Here is a 27,208-nt window from a genome sequence, read left to right as displayed (position 1 = left end):
AAGATTTATCTTCAGTGTTTGGGGAGGTATTACCACAAGTGACTGAACATTGAGTTACCAGAATCCTGTTCTAGTGCTTTAATTACTGTAATTTCAAAAAAAGATAGAGATTCATTAAAGGTGTCTTCTTATAAACCTATTTCTTTATTGAATGTGGACTATAAAATAATAGCTAAATTGTTAGCAAATCAGCTTGCTAAATATTTACTTAAATTAATAAATGTAGATCAAACAGGTTTTATTAAAAATAGACATGCTTTGGATAATATTCTTCGATTAATTAGTTTGACCAATGCATACCGATGGCAGCCCTTGAAGCGGAAAAAGCTTTTGATAGGGTCGATTGGAATTTTTTATTTAAGGTCTTGGAAAAGTTTAAATTTGGTGCATTTTTTATTGGCTGGGTTAAAGCTTTATATACAAACCCAACCACTAGGGTGATGAGATCGTCATTTAAATTAACACGTTCTACTCGACAGGGTTGTCCATTGTCACCAGCCCTAATTGCATTGGTCATTGAAACATTAGCTCAATTAGTATGGCAAAATGAGCAGATACAAGGGATGAGAGTTTTGGATGAAGAGTATAAGATTAATTTATTTGCATATGATGTTTTGATATACTTAACAAATCCGGAACAATCTTTGCTGCATTTATGGGAATGTTTATTACAGTATGGATCATTATCTGGGTATAAAGTTAATTGAGATAAAAGTGAAATTTTACTGGTAGGTGAAGGAGATTATTCAGTTTATAAAAATGTTATTAATTTGAAATGGACAGATAAAATTAAATATTTAAGAATAATTGTGAATACTGAGTATCAATCTTTATATGAATTAAATTATGTTCCATTGTTGAAAAAGATGAAAGCAAACTTAATTAAGTGGAAAGACCCTCCGTTAACTTTAATTGGCTGGGTTAATTGTATTAAAATGAATATTTTTCCACGTATTCAATATTTGTTTCAATCAATACCATGTTTTCTTACAAGGAACTTTTTCCAGGATTTAAATAAAGCTACTAGGGAATTTTTATAGAAAGGTAAATTACCAAGGGTAGCATTAAATAAGCTTACTTGGCAGTATGCATTAGGTGGATTGCAATTACCTCATTTTCAGAATTATTATGAGGTAGCCCAACTTAAATTTATTAGTGGTTTGATGGATTTGGATCAATCTCCATGTTGGGCTAAAGTTGAGATGGCATGTATTTCTGAAACTGTACATTAATTTATATTTTGGTGGAATATAGATTTATTATGGGATGCCGATATTAAAACATTTATTGATGTTATGGACAAAGAAGAATAAGACTATAGGATCAAAAGTTAAATTATCTATTTTAACACCATTATATAATAATCAGTTTATTCCTTTTTCATTGTTTAATAGTCATTTAAAGAATTGGGATTTTAAGGGTATAAAAATATTGCAGGATTGTTTTGTAGAAGGTCAATTTCTTTCTTTTATTCAATTGAAAGAGCGTTTTGATATTGCTGAAGCTTCTTCATTTGTTTATTATCAACTTCGGTGGTTGGTTAAAAAAAATGTATGGTAGAGAGATGATTTTACCTGTATTGTCGGAGTTTGAGTCCTTGATTTCTTCTATGACGTCCTGCTTTGCGGAAACTGCCAAAATGTTTGGCCTGGAAGTCAGCCTGAAGAAAACTGAGGTCCTCCATCAGCCAGCTCCCCACCATGACTACCAGCCCCCCCTCATCTCCATCGGGCATCAAAACTCAAAACGGTCAACCAGTTTACCTATCTCGGCTGCACCATTTCATCAGATGCAAGGATCGACAATGAGATAGACAACAGACTCGCCAAGGCAAATAGCGCCTTTGGAAGACTAACAAAAGAGTCTGGAAAAACAACCAACTGAAAAACCTCACAAAGATAAGCGTATACAGAGCCGTTGTCATACCCACACTCCTGTTCGGCTCCAAATCGTGGGTCCTCTACCGGCATCACCTACGGCTCCTAGAACGCTTCCACCAGCGTTGTCTCCGCTCCATCCTCAACATCCATTGGAGCGCTTTCATCCCTAACGTCGAAGTACTCGAGATGGCAGAGGTCGACAGCATCGAGTCCACGCTGCTGAAGATCCAGCTGCGCTGGGTGGGTCACGTCTCCAGAATGGAGGACCATCGCCTTCCCAAGATCGTGTTATGTGGCGAGCTCTCCACTGGCCACCGTGACAGAGGTGCACCAAAGAAAAGGTACAAGGACTGCCTAAAGAAATCTCTTGGTGCCTGCCACATTGACCACCACCAGTGGGCTGATATCGCCTCAAACCGTGCATCTTGGCGCCTCACAGTTTGGTGGGCAGCAGCCTCCTTTGAAGAAGACCGCAGAGCCCACCTCACTGACAAAAGGCAAAGGAGGAAAAACCCAACACCCAACCCCAACCAACCAATTTTCCCCTGCAGCCGCTGCAACCGTGTCTGCCTGTCCCGCATCGGACTTGTCAGCCACAAACGAGCCTGCAGCTGACGTGGACTTTTACCCCCTCCATAAATCTTCGTCCACAAAGCCAAGCCAAAGAAAAAGAAAAAGGGTTATATTTCTGTTATGTATCAAGTATTACAAGATAATATGGACAAGTCGGAATGGGAGAAATTTAAGTTTAAATGAGAAAATGATTTAATTTTTGTTTTTCCTGAAGATTACTGGATGGATATGTGTCATGAGAGTGTTACTAGATTGATGAATGCACGGTATGGAATGGTTAATTATAATTTTTTGCATCAGTTATATTTAACTCCAGAGAAATTGAAAAAATATGGCTTTAGTAATTCAGATTCCTTTTTTAGATGTGGTATGTGTGTTGAAACTTTTTTACATTCTGTTTGGTCTTGTATGTATGTATGTACAACAATTTTGGGGAAGAAATTAAGTCAATTTTGGAAAAATTGTATAAGATTAAGTTACCATTAGATCCATCTGTTTTTTTTACTGGGTTATGTGATTCCTTTAAAGGGAATGGGGTTGGATAAATTTCAAATTGAATTTGTATATTTAGCATTTTCTGTAGCTCGAAAATGTATAGGAAGTACATGGAAGGATAATACAGTGATTAGTATAATGCGATGGCATAATGAAATGAAAGCTTGTGTTGTTATGAATAAAATTACCTATGTTTTGCATGATAATTATTCTTTTTTGTTAATAAGTGGTCATTATATTTGGAATATATGCATTTAGAGGTACTTTGATTTATTTTATTTTTTTTAGTTTTTTTTCATATATATTTCTTTGACTCTCCTTAAGAGTGCTGGCTGAAGGGGGGGGGGTGGGTTTCTCTTTATTTTCACATATATATAAAAAAATTTGTTGTGAAGTGTATTTTGTATGTTTACCAATAATTTTTCAATAAAGTTTGAAAAAAAAAGAATGGGAAGTCTGGGCTTTGCAGATGGCACTATGGCCTCACCCTTGTTAGCTGAAGGCAGAATGTGTACTGTGGCAATCAGCATGGCCGAGAATTCCCTGGGCATGTAGAAGGTCTGGATTTCACCAGGATGTACTCTATCTCTGCTGAGTAGAAGGACTTCAAACAGAAACATTGGTACACCAGTTGTAGTTGATGTAAATGCACAAACCCCCTCCTCATGCCTTGCCAGAAGTAGCAATGTCTCTGTCTGCCCTGAAGGAGATAAGACCATCCAGCTAGATTGCTGAATCTGGAATGGTGTCCTGGAACCATGTTTCTGTAACCACCAGTTCACACCAGCCCTGCAGTTCTCTCTGGTTCAGATACTGCTTCAGGTAATCCATTATTTTTCTCCAGCGATCTTTCATTTGAGAGTAAAATCATTTGGAGTGCAGATCTGAGGCAATTAACTCCCACCCATCCTTATATCCATAGAAAAAATACCTGTCCACTCTCTGTACCAAAGCCAATGCCTCTGACGCCACAGGCAACAGGAGTGGCAGCATCTAATCACAGAGAATGTATCAATCAGAGTACTCTCATCTGACCCGCAGCTCCATGTTTTGGGAAAGAAGTTTCTGTTGTGGACTTCCTATGCAAAATAATTCTAGGCATTTTTTTGGAGTCCATTTCATTTCTCTGAGTGCAGCAAAATTCTGTCTTCCCCTCCCCCCACAACCCTCTCATCATCCACTCCTGGCTCTCTCCCTCATTCTCTCCTTGCCCCCTCCCATCACTCTTGCCTTTCCCCTTCCCCTTGCTTTCCCCCATTCCCTCCTTCCACCCTCTCTGTACCCTGCCCCCAATCCTTTCTGCCCATCTCCTCTTACCAGGTGTGTTTCTTCTGTTCCAGGAATGGGTGACAGCCACTGATCTGCTAATTTCCTTAAACCGACTGAACACCTTTGGTGATGATATCTTCAAGGATCCCCAGGTCCTTCGATCCTATTATTATGCTATATCTGATCTATCTGTGGGAGGCAGGTAAATAACCACTGTCACTTTCACATACTTCCCATAATGCCTTAACCTCATGTCAAGTTTGTTGAACGTCTAGACTCTAGAGTCTTCCTTTCATCTTTAGTTCAACGTCTGGTCAGTGGACTTTTTGCAACACAAATGTGATATGGTCAAGTTGCCAGAACTTGAAGCTAATCTATTCTCAAGAATAGGAAAGTTTTCTGCTGAAAAGGGAAACTGAGGACAGTCTAGAAGAAATCTGTAAGATTATTGGAGGGCTCATTGATATGTTGAAGGTATTTGTGGGGAGCTGTTAATTAGTGATTACAAATATAAGGTGATCACCAATGAAGATGAAAAAAAGTTCAGGAGAAACTTCTTCAATGGAACCTGGAACTCATCACCATCCAAAGTGAATGAGGTGAAAAGCTTATATGATCTTAAAGGAAAGCTAGATTTCAAGAGGGGAAATTAAATGATAGTTGATGTATGTGGGATGGAAAATAGGTCTTTAGTTAGAAACACCCGTTAATTTATTTTAAAATATGTGAAACTCTGTTTCCAGCATCATTTCTGGTAAATTAACATTTTAAATAATCTTTAATGTGGTAGTCTTCAGAAAACCACAGGCAGATATGTCTGCAATAATGAGTGTGGTGAAAAACAAAAATCTTTAGGAAAAAATTGATTCCAGATTTAAAGAATGAGAAACAGTGTGTCGCCAGTCACCTTCCTCACTGTATTTGTCCAATATCTCAGCATTGCCTATCCTCAAGTATTGCCCTGGGCTGGGGCCTGACAGGAATTGAAGACTGACTTGCTGACTGAGAGAGGGTTCAAAGTCTGGCCCACAGGTAATGTAAGGTGATATCTTTGGTCGGGACTCCCAGTCTCCTTCATCTTAAATATTTTTGTTCATTGTATTTAGAGAAAATCTTCTCATAACCTGAGGTTTGAAACTATCCAGGGATGCTGCCCAGGAATTCTGACCAGTTCCTCCTTAACAAAGACGACGATGTATCAACAAAGGGCTGCCTGATGACAACTTCCATCTGGGAACCAGACAAAAGAGAGGAACATCTGGGAAATGATTATAACCAGCAGGCTAGCCAGGATATTGGGAGAGTTGGAGGAAAATCATACACTTCATTATCTCCCTTTAATCCTCTCTGTTCATTCAACATGTACTTCATTGCTCTATGTACATGCCCATTTTTTCTTAAAATTGTCTCTAATTAATTTTCCTGTTTTCTTCACTTGTCTTTTGCTTTTCTCATTTCCTTGTTGTTTTACCTTGACAGTCAATTTCTTTGACTTTTAATGTTAACTCTCCCCCTCTCCCCACCTTCCTCCTCTCCCCACCCCTCTACCACACCCCTCCCCCTCTTCCTCTCACTCTCCTCTCTCTTCTCGCAAACCTCAACCCCCCTCCACCTTTTTTTGTTAAAATTTCATGGTTTTCCTATCAAACCCCTTCTCTGGTTGAAATAAGTCCTTTCATTATTTTCTTCCATAATATATGTGGATGTGTTGGCTGTGGTTCATGTGATAGATTTGAAGCTTTCTGAGAGAACACTCTCCAGAGACTGAACACAAAAATGTTGTTTTAATCTTAAAAATATACTTTATTCCTAAAAATATATACAAAAAATGATAAAATCATATCAATACCCACAATGGATGACCCAAACAGTATCATGCTTGAAGATCAAGAAGATTAGATGTAATGTTTTGAAAACTGAAGTTAAGTTTAATAAAATGTGTCACACTTTTATGGAATATTTTAATGTTCAATGGTTTATAACATACAAAAAGTTTATAATCTCTTTTTGAACTTATTTATATATAAGGCAATTCACCAATGTTCTGTTACCCTTTTGGCAGTTTAAATGGTCCCAGTGACTTTTTCATTTTAGTTTAGGAGATGTAGATTGAGGATGTTTTCTGCAGGAACAAGAGAATATTGAAATCTGTCCGTTTATCAATCTTCAATTTTATTCTAGGATGTATTGTAATTGCTTTGTATTTGTACAGCATATTTTTCTTGTTCAAACATTTTGTTGTATAGATAGATAGATATATATAGATAAAAAAATTCAGTAAATAAAAAAAATATATCCATACCTTTGTAATTGAGAGTAAAAAGCTAAGCTGACACTGTAGCACACTGAGTCAGAAGTAAAGGACATTCAGGGAAACTCCATCTGCCCTCTTTTGTATTAGAAATCAAAGTGCCTCTCTTCACTACATATTCAAAAAACTGGCAGTGCCTCTTCCCTGAGTTATAGCTCTTCCATCCTGTCCTTTGTTCCCAGGATGAGGCCTTACAATCTGGGACCTATAAAATGACCTCTTTTTCTATTTTTTTTCCATAAAAATACATAGAAAAACTCTTCAATATTAAATACAGACTCTCTCTCTCTCTCTCTCACACACACACACACACACACACACACACACACACACACACACCTTTTTCTTTACAAAAGAATCCCCTTCCTCCCTTTCACAATATAAACCCACACACCACTTTTATGTTGATCATCAAAAATTCAATATGGGGAAGTCACTTGCATTAAACTACAGCAGCATTTATTATAATTGGGGACCTATATGATCCAAATATGGCTGCCATATCTTAAAAAATATATCATATTTGTTCTTTGTTGTGTAATTTTAAAAAATATGCTGTGCAATTATTCATCTCAGCAGTCCATCGTGCTATATGTGGGCTGGGGGGAGGGGGCTTGGATTTCCAAGTAATTGCAATACATTTCTTCACCACAGCTAAAACTATTTTAACTAATGAAATTTGGAATTTAGTTAATTTAATGTTTATTTCAATAAAGTTATTCAAAAGATAAAGCTGTGAAGGCCACCCCTGTTATCCTTGCTAATATTTCAGTATTATCCTTCCAGAAAGGAATCACATTCACACACGACCACATAGTACATACAAATGTTTATATTTCTATCCCACACCTAAAACACATTTCTAATATTTCAGATTTTGATTTATGTAATACAGTAAAACCTCGTTAGAACGCGGTAGTTGGGGTCCAAGATTTCATACCACATTACAGCCGAGTCGTGGAACAGATGCATATATGTCCTGATTCAGGAAGAAGGAAAACAGAACACTGTGAATCAAATCCTATAAAAATACCTTTAAGACCCTTAAACTCCACATAGTAACATACACATCTTGTAAATGAGTCATAAGAGACCATTTATGAGTTTGTGGCTGTTAGCTGGCATCCTAAAATCAGAGTTTGGGGTCACAGACACCTGCGCTATAAGCGATTCCACGGATTAACGAATCACATTCTAACAAGGTTTCACTGTATCTGTGGCATGAGATATAATTGATGTAGAAAATTATATTCTACTAATCCATATCTTGCATTTATAATTGACGTCATGCTGCCAAACACCAATCAGTCCAACATCTTTTCATTTCTGCCACACTAAGATCCAACTCCCATCTCTCTCTCTCAATCTCTGTAAACCTGGTTTCATACTTTCATTATAAGTGGAAGTCATTTTCAAAAAAGGGAAGCATATCATTTAATTTGACCTATTCAAAATGTCATTGCCAAATATTTTTCATATATCAAAGGATCCGCTTACAACACAGCTGTTGAACATCTGGTTCTTGTAAGCCTGAACTTTAGATTGGGTTTCTAAGAGTTGGAGTCTTTCCATTCTTGCTCTGAACCATGCATTCTGTCACTCTGACCTGCTTAAAGTTGGCTTTGTTTTCCCCATTTTATCTCTGCAACCCCTATGGAGATTCTGGGATCATATGAAAGCAGTATTTAAACATTCACTCTTTGGGGTTTGGGTTGTGTTAGGTCTGCTTTGTTCATGAATGAGTGAGACAAACACCAGGCTGAGTCGAAATCAGGGTTCTTTGTTCTTTATTACCGGATTGTAACACTTGCGACTAAACATGTTAGTCGGAGAATGCATTCTGCCGTTATCAGCAAAATGGTGATTTTTTTATACCCTTGGATACATGCTTAGAACATCATCATATCATTACTTGTCCAATGACTAAAACTGTTGCTATCCTTTCCCTGCTAGCTTCCTGCCTCTCAATCCATCAATGTCTCTCTTATCTTGTAAGTACAAGGATGCATTTACATCTTGTTACAGCCCCGTACATTCCCATCTCATGATGTTTTACCTAACAGGAGTACAAGGACACCTCCCCTTCTTGTTACTGCCCTGTACAGGGTAACTCCCTACACATTCCCATCTCATGATGTTTTACCTTACAGTTGTCAAGAGGTTGTATAGGATGCTGCAGGAATTGAGGAATAAAAGAGGTGGAGGCAACAGGGAGGAGGTCATTTGTTCCCTTAAAGCAGAGAGGGAGTGAAGGAGGATGTTATCTGGGCCATTTGCTCCAGGAGGAGGTTCACACCTTAAATACTTTGACTGTAGGTGTGAATGTGAGTGAGGCAGGTATAAGGAATCTGAGAGATATGTTTCAGGATCGTGGGTCCCTACACTTCATAGGTGAAAGGATCTTGTAATCCCTGATGACAAATGTGGAACTGTGGGGTGGGGGGGGGGGGGAAAGGAAGTTGACTGCAGCCTTGTGATACAGAAAGCCAGACAAGTGGGGGAGTTGAAAGGAATGTGGTTTTAGTGGGTGATAGTATGGTTGGAGGGAACAGTCATAGAGTGGATTGAGTCAGTGTTGTAAGGCTTTGGTTCAACAGGCTTCAGCGAGAACAGACTAGGTGAGGGATAGTAGGAATTGAAGTAAGAAGGGTTACCCTTTACAAGGTACAAAAAGGATTCAGCAGGTAGGCACAGGTAAGGGCAGGTTTTATATATCATTTGTTGTTCCTCCAGTCATAGAATGGAAATGGCAGCCAAGATGGGGAAATGCTCCTCTTGCAGAATGGGGGTCATCAGGGAAGTCAGGAGTATCCCTGATGACTTCATCTGTGAGAAGTGCATCCAGCTGCAACTCTTGACTAGCCAAGTTAAGGAATTGGAGCTGAAGTTGGATGAACTCCGGATCATTCGGGAGGCATAGGGGATGATAGACAGGAGTTAAATGAACACCATCACACATTGGAGGATGGTTGGGTGTCGATCAGGAGAGGGAAAGGAACAGGTAGGCAGTGCAGGGCACCCCTGACTCTGTTCCCCTCAATAACAAATACCATTTTGGATACTGTTGGGAGGGATGACCTACCAGGGACAAGCTACGGAGATGAGATCTCTGTCACAGAGTCTGGTTCTGTGGCTAATATGGGAAGGGAGGAGAAGAGGTGAGCTGTAGTTAGGGGGACAGGTAAGAAGTTCTGTGGAAGAGATTGAGTATCCCAGATGGTATGTTGTCTCTCTGGTGCCAGGGTCCAAGATATCTCAGATTGAGTTTACGGCATTCTCAGGAGGGAGGGTGAGCAGCCACATGTTGTGATCCAATTGGGTGAGGAGATCCTGCAAGGAGAGTTCAGGGAGTTAGGCGCTAGGTTGAAGGAAGGGATGTCCAGGGTTGTGATCTCAGGATTGCTTCCCATGCCACGTGCTGGTGAGGTTAGAAATAGGAGGATAATGAAAGATAACACATGGCTAAAGACATGGTACAGCAGGGAGGACTTTAGGTTTCTGGATCATAGGGCTCAAATCTTCCAAGGAAGTTGGGACCTGTCTGGGCGGGACGGTTTGCATCTGAACTGGAGGGGGATGAATATCCTCATGGGAAGGTTTGCTAGTGCTGCTCCGATGAGTTTAAACTAGATTTTCAGGGGGAGGGGAACCAGAGTGCCAGAACAGATAGAGAAGTGGAGGAGGGAAAAGATTATGTTAAAATTGCTTGCTCCTTTAGAAGTCAACAGGTTGTACATGGTGGAAATGTTCTTAGGTGCATCTATTTCAATGCACAAAGTAAGAAAGGCAGATGAGCTTAGAGTGTGGATTGGCATGTGGAATTATGACATTGTGGCTATTAGTGAAACTTGGTTGCAGGAGGAGCAGGACTGGCAGCTCAATGTTCCAGGCTTCTGTTGCTTTAGACATGATAGAACGGGGTTGGGATAAAAGGGGGAGGAGTGGCATTGCTCGTCAGGGAAAATATCGTGGTACAGACTAAAGGGCTCGTTGACTGAGGCTATCTGGGTGGAGCTGAGGAACAGGAAAGGTATGACCACACTCATGGGGTTGTACTGTAGACCGTCCAAGTCAACGAGAATTAGAGGAGCAAATTTGTAGAGACAGCAGACAGCTGCAGGAAACATAAGATTATGATAGTAGGGAATTTTACCTTTCCACATATTGACAGGGACTCCCATACTGTAAAAGGGATGGATGGCTTGAAGTTTGTCATATGTGTTCAGGAAAGTTTTCTAAATCAATACATATAGAGGTTCCAACTAGGGAGAGTGCAATACTGGATCTCCTATTAAGGAGTGAGACAGGACAGGCGATAAAAATATGTGTAGGGAAACATTTTGGGTTCAGTGATCTTAATGCTATTAGTTTCAAGTTAATTATGGAGAAGGATAGGTCTGGGCCTTGGATTAAGTTTCTAAATTGGAAAAAGGCTAATTTTGAGGAAATGAGAAAAGATCTAGAAGGCATGGATTGGGATGTTGTTTTCAGGCAAGGACATATGAAGTAAATGGAGAACCTTCAAAGGAGAAACTTTGAGAGTACAGAGTTTCTAAGTTCCTGTCAGGATTAAAGACAAGGTTAGAGGCATAGGGTACCTTGGTTTTCGAGGGATATTGGGGATCTAATTTGGAAGAAGAGAGAGGTGTACAGCAGGTATAGACAATGTGGAGCAATGAAGTACATGAGGAGTAGAAAAAATTGGAAGAAAAGCATCAAAAAAGAAATCAGGAAGGCTTTAAAAAAAAAAGGCATGAGGTTGCTTTGGCCAACAATGTGAAGGAAAATCCTAAGGGCTTCTACAGGTACATTAAAAACAAAAGTCTGGAAGGGACAAAATTGGTCATCTTGAAGATCACAGTGGTCGACTTCGTATGGAACCAAAAGAGATGGGGGAGATCTTTAAAAATTTTTTCAGCTGTATTCACTCAGGAAATGGCACAGAGTCATGGAAAGTAAGGTAAACAAGCATGGAAATTATACAGATTAAATAGGAGGAGGTGCTTGCTATCTTTAAGCAAATATGGGTGGATAAAACCCCAGAGCCTGACAAGATCTTCCCTCAGACCTTGAGGGAGGCTGCTGTAGAAATTGTAGGGGCTCTGTCAGAAATATTTAAAATGCTCTTAGCCACGGGTGAGGTGCCGGAGGATTGGAGGATAGCTCATGTTGTTCCGTTGTTTAAAAATGGCTCTAAAAGTAACCCTGGAAATTATAGGCCAGTGAGCCAGACATCAGTAGTAAGTAAATTATTGGAAGATGTTCTAAGAGATCAGATATACAATTATTTTGATAGTTAGAAATGGATTAGGGATAGTCAACATGGCTTTGTGCTTGGTATGTCATATTTAACCAATCTTGTAGTGTTTTTTGAGGAGGTTACCAGGAAAGTTGATGAATGTTGCCTACATGGACTTTTGTAAGGCCTTTGACAAGGTCCCAGATCATTGGAGGTTAGGCAGGAAGGGTCAGACGCTGGGCATTCATGGTAAAGTAGTGAACTGAATTTGACAAGAGTAATGGTGAATGATTGCTTCCAGACTGTAAGGCTGTGATAAGTGGGGTGCCTCAGGGATCGGTGCTGGGACCATTGTTGTTTTTTTTTAATACTTTATTTAAAATTTAAAATTTTTGGACCATTGTTATTTGTCATATATATCAATGATCTGGATGATAATGTGGTAAATTGGATCAGCAAGTGTGCAGATGACACCAAGACTGTTGGCATTTTTGCAGCAAAGAAGGGTTTTAAAACTTGCAGAGGGATCAGGTGGGAAAATGGGCTGAAAATGGCAGATGGAATTAAATGTAGATTTTAAGCTATTAGTTTAGCATACTGTCTTTCTTTTGGACAGTTCTCGGGTCTTTGGGGAGGGGCTATTGGGGTAGGTTTTTTATGACTAGGCAGTCCTGGGTGGTCTTCAATGTTAATCATTTTCTTTTTTTTTCCCTTATTGTCCCTCCCATGATGTTGGTTTGCCTGTGCAACAGCTTACCTAATAAAATCTTAAAATTTAAAGCCTGACAATTCATTGGTAGCAAAAATTGGAGTGAATCTATTTTCATTGATTCTAGAGTTTCGTTTTCACACTTGAACACTGTTACTGATTCAATTGGCAGATATTTAATTGTGACTGGTTTATTTGGTGGTCAAAAGGTTGCTTTAGTCTGTGTCTATGCTCCAAATGTAGACAGTCCCAAATTTATAAGAAATAGTTTCTTCATTACTGAATTTAAACTGATTATGGAAAGAGATCTGAACTGCTGTCTTAACCCTTTGATCGATAGGTCTTCACCCAATCTTGTGTATCCTAACAGGGCTGCGAAGTGCATTAATTTATTTTTAATAGAATACAGTTTGGTTGATATCTGGAGATTTTTACATCCTCTGGACAAAAAGATTTTTCCTTCATTTCATGTTTATTGTAAATATTCAAGAATTGATTATTTTTTGGTTGACCCTCATCTAGTACCCATGGTTACTTATTGTGCGTTTGATGCAATCACATTGTCAGATCATGCACTTTTGAAATTAGTAATTGATCATTACATGATAATTATATGACATTATATCCAACTCATCACAATGGAGATTAAATGCTACATTGTTGCAGAATCTAAAGTTTGTAAATTTTATTATAGAACAAATATCAATTTTTTTGAATTAAATGTTCCAGAAGGAATGTCAAGTTTGATTATTTGAGACATGATTAAATATTTTCTTGGGGACAAGTAATTTCGTACTCAGCAGGTTTGAGAAAGAAAACCAAAGCAGAGCTTGCATTCATCACTAACAGAATTAAAGAAGTAGATAATGTTTATTCAGCAACTCCTAATGAGGATCTTTTCAAAGAAAGGATATAACTCTAAATGTGGCATGACTTGACCTACCCTATTGAGAGTCAGCTTCTTAAATCTAAGCACCAGTTTTACATACATGGAGATAAGTCAGGTAAATTGTTGCCTGGTCAACTAAAAGCAGATAAGGTTAGAAGACAAATTTTGAAACTACGTAAAGTTGATGGAAACATAACTTTAGATTTTATCATGAAATTTTAAAAAATTTTTTTAGGTTTTTATTAGAATTTATATAAATCTGACTTTCCAGATAACAATACTGTTATGAATCAATTTTTACAAAAATTGAACTTGCCAAATATCTCTATTCAAGGTATGAATTTATTGGATACAGCTATTAACCAAGAGGAAGTAAAAAGGGCAATATCTTCCCTTCAGTCAGGTGAAGCACAAGGACTGGATGGGCATACAGAAGAGTTTTTTTTAAAGCCTTTCATTTATGTAAAGTCTTCACTGACTCTATATCCTCTGGGACTTTGCCAAAATATTTTATAAGGCATCTATTTAATTCATTCCTTAAAAAGATAAAGACCTAATTGATTGTGCCTCCTACAGACCATTATCATTATTAAATGTAGATTCTAAAATCCTTTTTAAAATTTTTGCCATCAGACTAGAGAATATTCTACCTAAAGTTATATCCAAGGATCAAACTGGGTTCATTAAGAATAGGTATTCTCATTTTAATATTTGAAAATTATTTAATATTATTTACTCTTCTCCATCTGAAGAACCTGAATGCGTTTTATCCCTTGATGCTGAAAAAGCATTCGATAGAGTGGAATAGCCCTACTTATTTGAGATCTTAAAATGATTTAATTTTGGTCTGGAATTTATTTCTTGGATTAAAATGATTTATCAAGCTCCAATACCTGCAGTTATTACTAATAATCAAAAGTCTCTTTAATTTAGGCTTTTTGGGCACTCGGCAGCCGCTGACCTCTTAGTCCTTTGCTATTTAATTTGGCTCTAGAACCTTCAGCTATTGCCCTTCGAGATGCCAATGCCATTCAAGGTATGGGGGGGGGGGGGGTAATATGATACATAATGTTTTATTATATGCAAATGATTTATTCATTTATATTTCTGACCCTAAGAAATCTCTTCCTTTTTGCTGTCCCTTCTTTCTGAATTTGGTAGTTTTTCAGGATACAAATTAAGTCTTTATAAGAGTGAACCTTTTCCTATTAGTAAACAGGAGTATTTATAAAAATCAAATTCCCTTTAAAGTTGTTAAGAACCAATTTACTTGTTTGGATATTAAAATTTCAAGAACTTTTAAGGATCTGTATGAATATAATTATCTCCCCTGAATAGAATATATGAAACAAATGCTTTCCAGATAGTCTCCCATGGGGCTATTAATGCAATTGAAATCATAATTTTACCAAAGTATTTTAATACTTTTCAAGAAGTACCTTCCTTCATCCCTAAAATATTTTTTGACAAGGTAGATACTAAGATATCTTCTTACATTTGGAATAATAAAAATCCTGGATTGAGCAAACCTTTATTGCAGAAACAAAAGAAAGATGGAGGAATGACTCCCCTAAGTTTTGATTTTATTATTGGGCTATTAATATCCGATATATTACCTTTTGGATTTATTATTCAAATGTATTTGAATGTCCTTTATGGGTAGATTTGGAGAGAAATTCAGTTAGGGGGTACTCATTGGCCTTATTGAGGGAAGCTTCTCTACCCTTTGCATATCCAAAATTAATAGATGAGATCTTAACCCAGTTCTTAAGCATACAATATGGATTTGGTTCCAGTTTCATAATTTTTTTGAGTTTAATTTATTTAGTAAAATACATCTTAATTTCTTTTTAAAAGCATCATTGAGTGATATGGAGTTTTCTATATGGAAAACTAAAGGAGTAGTAACCTTTTCAGATCTATTTGCAGGAGACTGCTTAATGTCTTTCAATCAGTTAGCAGACAAATATGATTTGAGAAAGGCACAATTTTTTACCTATTTGCAAATTAAGGACTTTCTGCTTACTGAACTTCTCAACTATCCTTCTACTTACCCCTGAAAAAGGGTGTCTATCAAATTAGATGGGTATCACTTCAAAAAGGGTTAAGAACTACAATATCTAATCTTGTGGTTGATATCCAAAGATAAAATTAAAGGTGCTTGGGAATTGGAATTCCAAGAATTGCTTCCAGATGATCAATGGATCATATTTTTCAACTAGTAAATATTTCATTGATTTGTGTCCATCATTGCTTGATTCAGTTCGAGGTGGTAAATCAGTACCTTTATATGCCGAAAGGTAAATGGCTTGTATTTTTCCCAGTGTAAACCTTGTGATAGGTGCAAAGTTGAGGTAGCCATTTTAACTTGTGTGTTCTTGACATGTTCAAAACTAAATAATTGCTGGAAAAGTGTCTTTGAAATCCTAACAAAAATTCTAGGATTAGAATTACAATTAAATCTATTAACAGCTATTTTTGGAATCATACCTGCAGAGTCTGGGCCTGTTTCCCCACAGTGAATAATTGCCTTTTTAACATTATTGGCTAGAAAAGCTATATTACTCAAATGGAAGGATCCAAACCCACCTACTCTCTACTTCAATGGCTCTCTGTTGTCATGTCATGTTTAAGTTTGGAGAAAATTAGGAATCCAACATTTGATACATCTCTTAAATTTGAAAAAGTTTGGCAACTGTTTATTCAATATTTCCATATAGTTTAAGAACCATAATTTTATTCTGGATTCTCTCCTAGTTCCTTATGGTAAATTTGGTTTTAACTAGGAACCCTTTGCTTTCCTACTTTACTCTCAGAATGGACTGCCCAGTCCCTTTCTCTTTCATTTATTTATTTATTATTAGTTAGAAGGGATTTTGTAATAATTTTTTTTCTTTTTTTTGGTTTTACAAGAGGAGAAGAAATTTATGGTTAATATATATTTGTTTAATATTAATGTTTTTCTTATACATTTGTAATGTAACACACCTCTTGTATATATGTTCAATATAACTCAATAAACACTAGAGAGAACTCTGCAATGGAGTTCACAGTTGTTGGTGTTTAGACGATTGGTTTTTGAGGTGAGTATTAAACTCTGAAATACACTAAACAGTTCTCATTGACCACTCCCGGCCCAGGGCTCGGCTGCCAATGGTCAGGCTGTGTGGGCTGCCGGGGTTTGCCTGGCGACAGCGGCCTGTGTTCAGTGCTCGGGCAGTGGTGCGGGCTCTCCACTGGCCACCAAGACAGAGATGCACCAAAGAAGAAGTACAAGGACTGCCTAAAGAAATCTCTTGGTGCCTGCCACATTGACCACTGCCAGTGGGCTGATATCGCCTCAAACCGTGCATCTTGGCGCCTCACAGTTCGGCGGGGAGCAACCTCCTTTGAAGAAGACCGCAGAGCCCACCTCACTGACAAAAGACAAAGGAGGAAAAACCCAACACCCAACTCCAACCAACCAATTTTCCCTTGCAACCGCTGCAACTGTGCCTGCCTGTCCCACATCGGACTTGTCAGTCACTAACGAGCCTGCAGCTGACGTGGACATGCCCCTCCATAAATCTTCGTCTGCGAAGCCAAGCCAAAGAAGAAGAACTCGATAAACAAATTGAAAAGAAAAATTTTCTGATTTTTCTGAATGTTAGAGCTGGAATAGCACAACAGTGCCACCCAATGATAGAAAGTGGCACTGCAGGAAGACCAGGTGAGGATTTCTGAAAAAGAAATAATAAAAACAGAAAATGCTGGGAAAATGTAGCAGGTCGAGCAGCATCAGTGGAAAGAGACTGGCAATATTTTAAACTATATATCTTTGACCATTGTTGATTCTCCTTTACTTTAAAAAAAACACTAACGCAAACCCTCTTATAAGTGGAAGTTGTCTGTGCGTGAATCCTTTGACTGTGGGTAGCCATTATGCACCACCTTCCATGCATTCTTGAGAGATCAAAGTCTTTGTCCAATGGCAAGAAGGTCTATGATGATTGAAGACCAGATGCTGCCACACAAACTTGGCATGCACGTCTAGTTGATCGTGCTTGTACACACACACACTCTTGTCCCCACACACACACTTTCTCTCTCTCTCACAGACACACAGACACACACACACACACACACACACACACACACACACACACACACACACACACACACACACACACACACACACACACACACACTTCTCCACCCTCAACTTCTAAACCTGATTCCCTCAGTTCCTTACTTCAATTCCCCTCCTTGTCCATTCCTTAATAGGTTCTCACCCTCGCTCTTCCTCACAAAATGTTTATATCCCTGGCAGCCATTGAAGGAACAGGTTTTCCTGCTTCTGGATTGTATTAAAAATATCATTAGAGATTTTACATATTCTGGATAAATTTCAGGATGAGCTTCAAGTTGAGACAGGATTTTTTTAATGTCTTCAATTTATTTGATACACTTCATGCATTCCAATGGTTCAAAACCACTCTGAAATTAGAAAGATTTGTTCATTATACTTCCACTGCATTTCATGCCAGTTTTCAGCCTCTGAAGTACTTTTACAGTTCCATTTTTTTAATATAAAATGCAGCCCTCCAAGAATCTAGCACTCAGTTCTAGATTGGAACAACAGTCTTCATGTTTGTGCTTATTTTTGGAGCAGGTCTTGAACTCGTAACTTTCTGATTGAAAAATTAGTGTGTTATCAACTGAGTAGCAGACTGCAGTGGGGAATAAGGAAGTTGATAAAGGCAAAGCAGACTCAACAGCTAGCCAATTGCAGAATAGTGCTGAAGATCAAACTGCTAGTACTTTATCCACAGAAACCATGTGAAATATTTTCTGCAAACTAGTACTACATTGAACCCTTCTCTACTTGACATCCCCCATCCCTTTACAGTTTTTATCCATGATTCCCTTCACTTTCTGGTGAATCTCTCTACCTGTTGATAAAACAATCTGTACAAATAATTTGTTCCAGTTTTTTCAAATTTTGCTTTATTAAAGGAAAAAAAAGATAGAATGAGTTATATTATTCAGATTGAGAAGCAAAATTATCAGATGTTGGGATTTGAAATTTAAAAAAATGTGGGCAAGACTTATTAGGTCAGGGATGAAGTAATCATCTTGAAACAGTCACTATGTATTTCTCTCCATATCTACTGCTTTACCTGCTGAGCATTTCTACTGTTTTCTATTTATATTTCAATATTATGATGTCTTTCACAAACCTAGCGTACTGCAAAGTACTTTACAACCAAAGATAAACTTTTGATATGTAGTTAAGAGGCAGAAATTTTCCAGGGTTTCCAAAGTCATACCAAACTTCCACAAACTCCTGAGAAGCTAGAGGTGCTGATTTGCTTTATTCGTGACACCATTTGTGTGTCGGGTCCAGGAAAGATCCTCCAAGATGGCAACTCTAAAGAACTTAAATTTGCTCACACTCTCCACCTCTGATCCCCCAGTGATCACTGGATCATAAACCTCTGGTTTTCCCTTCCTGGTCAACAATCAGCTCCTTAGTTTTGGTGACATTGAGTGTGAGGTTTTTGTTGGTGCACTATTCAGCCAAATTTTCAATCTCCTTCCTGTCTGCTTTCTCATCCCCTTTCTTTATACAACCCACTACCGTGGTATCATCAGAAAATTCGTAGATGATGTTCTACTGGGCCACACAGTCATAGGTGTAGAGCGAGTCGAGCAGGGGGCTAAGAATGCAACCCTGTGGTGCTCTGGTACTGATGGAGATTGTAGAGGAAATGTTCTTACCAATCCTCAATGATTGTGGCCTTGAGGTGAGGAAATCAAGGATCCAATTACACAGTGGGGTGTTGAGTCACAGGTCTTGGAGTTTGCTGATCAATGCTGAGGGGATGATGGTGTTAAATGCTGAACTGTGGTCAATAGGGAGCATCCTGATGTGCCTACCTTTGCTATCCAAGTGTCCCAGGACTTTGTGTGGAGCCTGTGGGGTGGCATCCTCCGTGGATGCCATATGGAATTAAGCGAATTAGAATGGATCCATGTTGCTGCTCAGACAGATGACACTAAAGATTAAAGATGTTGTGGGTGGCAAAGAAGGTTTTCAAAGTTTGCTGAGCCATCTGGACCAGCTGGAAAAATGGGCTTAAAAATTGTAGATGGAATGTAATGCAGACAAGTGTGAGGTGTTGTATTTTGGAAGGACAAACCAAAAAAGGACATACACAGTGAATGGTTGGGCACTGAGGAATGCGGTAGAACAGACGGGCATGGGAATACTCTGAAAGTGGTGTCACGGGTAGATGGGGTTGTAAAGAGAGCTTGGAGCGTCCTTGCCTTTTCCTGTTGGTAAAAAAAATTGATAATCTATTGGTCACAATTAGGATTTGGTTTCAGTTTAGAAAATATTTTGGATTCCATAGGTTTCTTCTTGTTGGTCCTATTCTATAGAACTACTTTCTTCAACCTTCTTTGATGGATTCTGCTTTTCAGGAATGGCTTGGATTAGGTATTAAATGTTTTTATGATTTATTTTTTTTATAATAATCTTGCTACATTTGAGCAACTTTCTACAAAATTTAATTTACCAAATTCTCATTTTTAAAGATATTTTCAAATTAGGGACTTTCTCCATTTTCAACTATCAAATCTCTCAAAGGCTCCTGTTATGAATTTGATAGAAAAAATTTACAATCTACAATCATCTCAGTTAAAGTTAATATCTACTGTATATAATGCTTTGTTGAAATCAAGGCAAACCTCATTGAATAAAATTAAAAAGACGTGGGAGGCAGGAGAACCTCCATATTTCAATTTCTGAAGATTCTTGGAATTCCATTTTTAAGTTGATTAATACATCATCTCTATGAGCTCGTCACTCACTATTACAATATTAAGTTGTGCAGAGAGCCTATATGGCAAAAGTTAAATTAGTTTGTATTTATCCTAATATCAGTTCTCTTTGTGACAGATATAAGATTGAGGATGGCTCACTAATTCATATGTTCTGGTCTTGTCCGACCCTAGTCAAATATTTGGAAGAAGTTTTCCATTCTTTATCAATAATCATTAATGCAAATTTAACACCAGATCCATTAACAGCCTTGTTTAGGACAGTAAAACAGAAAGTAGTGAAATTGCTTTCATCTCAACATCATGTATTAGCCTTTGCTTCTCTTATTGTGAGACGAGTAATTTTGATCAGATGGAAAGATGCTGCCCCACCCACTCATAATCAATGGTTACATGATGATATGTCGTATTTAACTGTGGAGAAAATAAGATGTTCAACAATTTTTTTAATTTGAGGAATCACGTGATGGAGTAGTGGCCGGTAGGAGAATACAAGCCCTCTCCAGAAAAGTGAAGAAAATACAAAGTTCAAGAAACTCAAAACATAACAAATAAAAGATAAAGTTGTAGAGAAAAGAAAGAAAATGGCACCCAAGAAGGAAAAAGTAAAAACAAAGGGGGAAAATGAAGAAAAGATGCCGGAAGAGAAAGAAGGCCTTACCACCATGACAAAACAGGGAGCCGTCGTGGAGAAGAGAGCCCGTTCTCCAATGTTGGTGATGACCCCGCAGAGTCATGACCTCCCGACTGCTGGACTGCAAAAATGGCTCTCTGAGCCAAGCAAAAGCGTGCAACTGCACATGCACTAGGAGTCGCGCATGCGCAGTGCACTCACTAAGGAAAAAGAGAACACCGACAGGAGGGGGGCCCAGCTGAGGAGTGAGCAAACACAGCACTACCAGCTGAGGGATGCCCAACACCAGGGCTCTCAGCTGGAAGAAGAGGAAAGCAACAGGAAAGGGAGTGAAAGGAAAGAAGAGCAGCAACAGAAGGCCCAACAGATGACTAGCCTAGAAGAAGGGGACCAACAGCAAGAAGCCAAGCAAGAAGAAGCCCAGCAAAGTAAGGCAAGCAACTCAACAGGAAAGTCAGAAGAGACACAGATACAAGGAAGAGAAGTAGAAGACACAAACACAGGTGCGGACACAGAAGAGGAGGAAGAAGACCAGGATCTGCACAGAGAAATAGAAGGTAAAATAGATGGACAGAATATAGATTTTAAAAAATTTCAGGAACAAATGAGAGCATTAAAAGAATGGTTGACATTAGAATTTAGTGAAATGAAAAGAAAAATGAAAAGTACAGAAGGAAAAGTGAGTAGAATAGAGCTGGTCATGACAGAAATAGGGAAAAGATTTAAAAAATGTGGAAGAATGAGAAACGGCTGTAGAAATGGAAGTGAATGATTTAAGAAGAAAATTGGAAGAAAGTGACAAAGAAGTTAGAGAGTCTCAAAAGTTGTTAGCTCAGAAGATTGATATGTTGGAAAATTATAGTAGGCGAAACCACATAAGATAGTGGGCATAAGGAAGATGAAGAAGGCACAAATATGAAATAATTTATAAAAGAATGGATCCCAAAGGTCCTGGGAATGACAGAAATACAGGAAGGAATGGAAATAGAAAGGGCACACAGAACACTAGCTCCGAAACCACAGACACAGCAAAAACCAAGATCAATTTTAGTAACATTTCTGAGATATACGACAAGAGAAAATATACTGGAGAGGGCAAGGAATAAAATTAGAGAAGACAAAAAAACCATTGGAATACAAGGGTCAAAAAATATTTTTTTACCCAGACATAAGTTTTGAACTCTTAAAGAAAAGGAAGGAATTTAATACAGCAAAATCGATCCTATGAAAAAAAAGGTTATAAATTTATGTTAAGATATCCAGCTGTGCTTAAAATATTTATCCCTGGGGAGCAAAACAGACTGTTCTCGGATCTGGAGGAAGCACGAGAATTTGCAGAACACCTGCAGGACAGAAGGAGAGATGAAAAGATGTAACAATTGTTTTAATTTAAAAATTTTCTAATCTTTGGGGCTCCTTTTTGAATTACTTTCATATCCTTTAATGGAAATAATAACTATGTAATTTGTCTTTCCAGTGGATTTGCATTTCTTCTTATTTTTTATTTGTGTACTTTTTTTGTATATTACCATGCAACTGAGAAATGGTTAGGATTTGGATTATATAGTCATTTTTTTTATTCTTTCTCTTTTTATTTTTTTTAATATATCCTTGAATCAATAATGTTGTATAAGGTAAAAAAAATTCTGTTAACATGTTTGCTTACTTTGTTACAGCTGTACCAGTGTTATGCATTAATCTTTTTTCTGTACATATGTATTATATAAAAACATAATAAAAATATTGAAATAGAAAAAGAGTATAGGAGCTGGGATGTCATGGTAAACTTGTATAAGACATTGGTGAGGCCAAATATGGAGTATTTTTGCAGTTTTGGACACCTAACTACAGGAAATGTATCAATAAGATTGAAAGAATGCAGAGAATATTTATTAGGATGTTGTCCAGACTTCAGGAATAGAGTTGCAGGGAAAGGATAAACAGGTTATGATTTTACTCCCTGGAGTGGAGAAGAATGAGGGAGATTTGATAGAGGTTTTTAAAATTATGAGGGGGGATAAACAAGATGGGTTTTTTCCACTGAGGGTAGGTGAGATACAAACCAGAGGACATGGGTTAAGAGTGAAAGGGGGAAAATGAGGGGAAACATCTTCACACACACAGTGGTGGTGGAGTGTGGAATGAGCTGCCAGCTGGTTGGAGGGCTATAGACTGGACGCAGGTCAGTGGGACTAGGCAAAAAAAAAGATTGGCAAAGACGAGAAGGGCTGAAGGGGCCTGTTTCTGTGCTGTAGTGTTCTATGGAAGGATAAATCCTGGCCTTTGCAGGCAGGAGAAAGAGACCAAATGGCTCTATTGCCTGCCTGCACTGGAGTGAGGGAAGTATCCTTGAGAAGAAGTCTGCTGCCTTGTTGGGATTGACCATGAATAATGTTGGGACAAAGGACTAATTAATCAAATAGCCTGTAAGGTAAATAGAACTATATGCTTGTATGTGGGGGAGTGGGGATTGTGTCATGATGTTGCTGCAAGAAGGTCCTAGCGGAGGAAAATTTCGAGTGTTGGAGACCAGGAAGATGATTGGGGCAGGGACAACCAGATCACAATGAAATGCTAAGATTGTAAAGAAGTTTCAAAGATAAAACTGCTGTAGTACAAAACATTCATAACAAAATGGATATAATAGCAGTGCCGGCGAACAGTTCTGATGGGTTTCTCATGATGGAACCAAAGCTTTAAGGTAACCAAGGCTGGAAACTAAATGTCCGAGAAGGTTAGGTGGGCAGAAACAATAAAGGGTGGTTACTGAATAGTGAGGAGAGCATTTGTTCCAAAAATGAAGATATGGAGGCCATCTGAGTGGAGCCTAAAAGCACTCAGAAGAGGAAGACGTTGGCAGGAGATTTCTCTCAGTCTCCCAGCTGTGCTGGTAATATAGTGGATGGGATCCAGCTCAAAATTAAAGATACATATATTGTGCACTATAAACTTTCATGGGGGATACCCTCCAGAAATAGCCATGATTCCATAAAACAGCAAATATCATTTATTCAGTGCTGACTCCAGAAGATTACTTTGTAGGGATGGCACAGCTGGTAGATTTGCCTGAAATCCCTTTAAAATGATAAGGTAAGGGGACATTTAATACATCCCTGGTAACAGAATATCTGGGTGGGGAGGAGTTGTGCTTTTACCTTCAAAAAATTTACTCTTTGTAAAATAAGAGAACCCCCACCTTGGGCATTCTTTAGAGAATCAAAATAATGTTTAAAGATTAAGTTGTCAGCTTAATAGCTGAGTTCCAAGTCTTTTCAAAATTTTACTGATAAGTTTCCATGAAACTTAAATAAACAAAAGATGAGGAATTCCTGTAGTTAATCTACAATTATACTCATGAATTTCAATTGACCTAAAGGCCAAACAAATCAAATCAGCAACAAATTCTGAAAAAAAAATTAAATAAGTTCCTGGAATGTGTATGGCGTGACCTTTTAGACTAGTATATTGATCAGCCAACAGAGGAACATAGACTAGGTACCATGCGTACATGTTTCAGTAGCGGGATAGTTTTGAACTAGAGGGCACAGCTCGGAATAAAAAGATGTTTTTTCAGAAAAGGGATGAAGAGAAGTTTCTTCAGTCAAAAGGTGGTGAATCCGTGGAATTCATTGCCACAGATCGCCATGGGGGTCAAGTTATTGGGTATATTTAAAGCAGAGGCTGATAGGTTCTTGAGTAGTGAGGGTGTCAATGTGATGTGGAGAATGGAGTTGAAAATAAAAAATACACCAGCCATGATTTGATGGTTGGGCAGACTTGATGGGCTGAATGGCCTAATTCTGCTCTCAAGTTTTGTGGTAATCAAGAAAGGGTTGGTTATGAATCTTGTGAGGCAAGGTCCATTAAGGATGGTTCTCCATTAAGATAGAAAGTGAAATATTTCTAACACAACTTAATCTAAACAAAGGAAACAGAAAAGGTCTGAGAAATGAGATGGCTGTGATAGATTAAGGAGCTTAATTGAAAGGCATTACAATGGATAGCCAATAGCTAACATTTAAGGAACACATATTGGGACCACAATAGTTTTTCCTTCTTTATTTTTTTATTTTTTTTATTTTTTTATTTTTCACACTATAAACCATATACATACATTTTTTCTCTTGAATATATACAGTGTCATTTTCTCCCCCTTTTCCCCCCTCCCTTCCCTCCCTCCCTCACCCACTTTCCCATTTATTTGAAGTTCAATCTATAAGATACATTAAACCCATTAAACAATGTTGTCATTTAATAAAAATAAACAAGAAATTTTACTGAGTCAGTTCTTTTTGTTGTCTTCTCCTTCTGTCATTTTAGGTGGTGGAAGTCCATGGTAGGATTTCTCTATTGTATTTCATGTATGGCTCCCATATTGGTTTGAATATTGTGATGTTATTTCTTAAATTATATTTTATTTTTTTCAAATGGAATTCATTTTTATGTACCATTGTTGTATTCTCAAGTTGTCTTCTAATTTCCAGGTTGACATAATACATTTTTTTGCTACTGCTAGGGCTATCATAACAAATCTTTTTTTGTGCTCCATCCAAATCGAGTCCAAATTCTTTATTTCTTATATTACTTAGGAGGAAGATCTCTGGGTTTTTTGGTATATTGCTTTTTGTGATTTTATTTAATATGTGGTTTAGATCTTCCCAAAATTTTTTCACTTTCTCACATGTCCAAATTGCATGAATTGTTGTTCCCGTTTCCTTTTTACAGCGAAAACATCTGTCTGATACTGTTGGGTCCCATTTATTTAACTTTTGAGGTGTGATGTATAGCCTGTGTATCCAGTTATATTGTATCATGCGTAACCTCGTGTTTACTGTATTTCTTATAGTTCCGGAGCATTGCTTTTCCCATATTTCACTCTTTATCTTTATGTTTAGATCTTGTTCCCATTTTTGTTTATGTTTACCGCTTGTTTCCTCGTTCTCCTTTTCTTGCAGTTTGATGTACTTGTTTGTTATAAATTTTTTAATTATCATTGTGTCTGTAATCACATATTCAAAATTGCTTCCTTCTGGTAACCTCAGACTGTTTCCCAATTTGTCCTTCAAGTAGGTTTTCAGTTGGTGGTATGCAAACATTGTATCGGAGTTATATTATATTTATCCTTCATTTGTTCAAAGGATAATAATTTATTTCCCGAAAAACAATTTTCTATTCTTTTGATCCCTTTTCTCTCCCATTCTCTGAAGGAAAGGTTATCTATTGTGAAAGGGATTAGTTGTATTTGCGTCAATATTAGTTTTGGTAGTTGGTAATTTGTTTTATTCCTTTCTACATGAATCTTCTTCCAAATGTTGAGCAGATGATGCAATACCGGTGAATTCCTACGTTGCACCAATTTTTCATCCCATTTATATAGTATATGTTCAGGTACCTTCTCCCTTATTTTATCTAGCTCCAATCTGGTCCAATCTGGTTTTTCCCTTGTTTGATAAAAATCTGATAGGTATCTTAATTGTGCGGCTCTATAATAATTCTTAAAGTTTGGTATTGTAAGCCTCCTTGTTTGTACCATTCTGTTGACATAAAATGCAAAAGAAAAACCAAAACCCAACAGTAACCTGCAAGAAGTTAAGGGTAGTATTAAATTGAAAGACGTCATGTATGATTGCCAGATGAAGTAGAAAACTGACTATTGGTAGCAATTCAGATTTAACAAAGAAGGTCAAATAAATTGATAAAAAGAGTAAAAATAGAGTATGAGGATACTTTCAGGCAACAAAAAAGAGGACTGTAAAAACTTGTATAAATAAGTAAGAAGAAAAAGATGAGTGACATCAAATGCAAGTCCCTTATATTGAAGAGCAAGTGAAGTCATAATGCAGAACAGGGAATTGGCAGGAGAGATGAAACTCTTACTGCGGTTATGCCTTCATAGAAGAGTTCAAGATAATTGTCAGACCGAAGCGATAACAAACCTAATTAAAGTGAGGAACTAAAGGAAGTTAAAACTCATAAGAAAATAGTACTGGCAAAATTGATGTCACTGAAAGCCAACATGTCCTCAGATCTGACAATCCACATCCCAGGATACTGAAGGTAGTAGTCAGGGGTATAGTAATTGCATTGGTTAATATTTTCCAGAATTCTATAGATTAAATAGTTTCTGGAGATTGATGGCTGCCAGATGCAATCCCATGAGTTAAATAAGATGGGAAAGGGGGAAAAAATGGGAAACTAGAGACCAGTTATGCTAACATCAGTAATGGGGAAAATGGGAGCGGCTTTGTTGGAATAACAGAAAAATTGATGCGATTTGTGAAAGGGAAATTGTGTTTGAAAAACCTTCTGGAATTCTTTGAGGTTGAAACTGGTAGAGAAATTAAGGGAAACCCTTTCAATGTGCTACCCTTGAATTTTCCAAAA

General features: G+C 37.7%; 1 protein-coding gene across 2 annotated transcripts in view; it reads left to right on the top strand.

Moving 5' to 3' along the window:
* The window catches only part of LOC138754405 (laminin subunit gamma-3-like), a 130,287-nt gene that overhangs the window by 57,452 nt on the left and 45,627 nt on the right, over positions 1-27,208 (top strand). For both annotated transcript variants that reach the window (XM_069918640.1, XM_069918650.1), the window contains one exon: positions 4,289-4,419. In XM_069918640.1, coding sequence (XP_069774741.1) covers positions 4,289-4,419 — 131 coding nt within the window. The remainder of the gene's footprint in view (positions 1-4,288; positions 4,420-27,208) is intronic.

This window comes from Narcine bancroftii, chromosome 1, assembly GCF_036971445.1.
Source record: "Narcine bancroftii isolate sNarBan1 chromosome 1, sNarBan1.hap1, whole genome shotgun sequence".
NCBI lineage: Eukaryota > Metazoa > Chordata > Chondrichthyes > Torpediniformes > Narcinidae > Narcine > Narcine bancroftii.
This window is presented reverse-complemented; position numbering and strand designations above follow the sequence as displayed.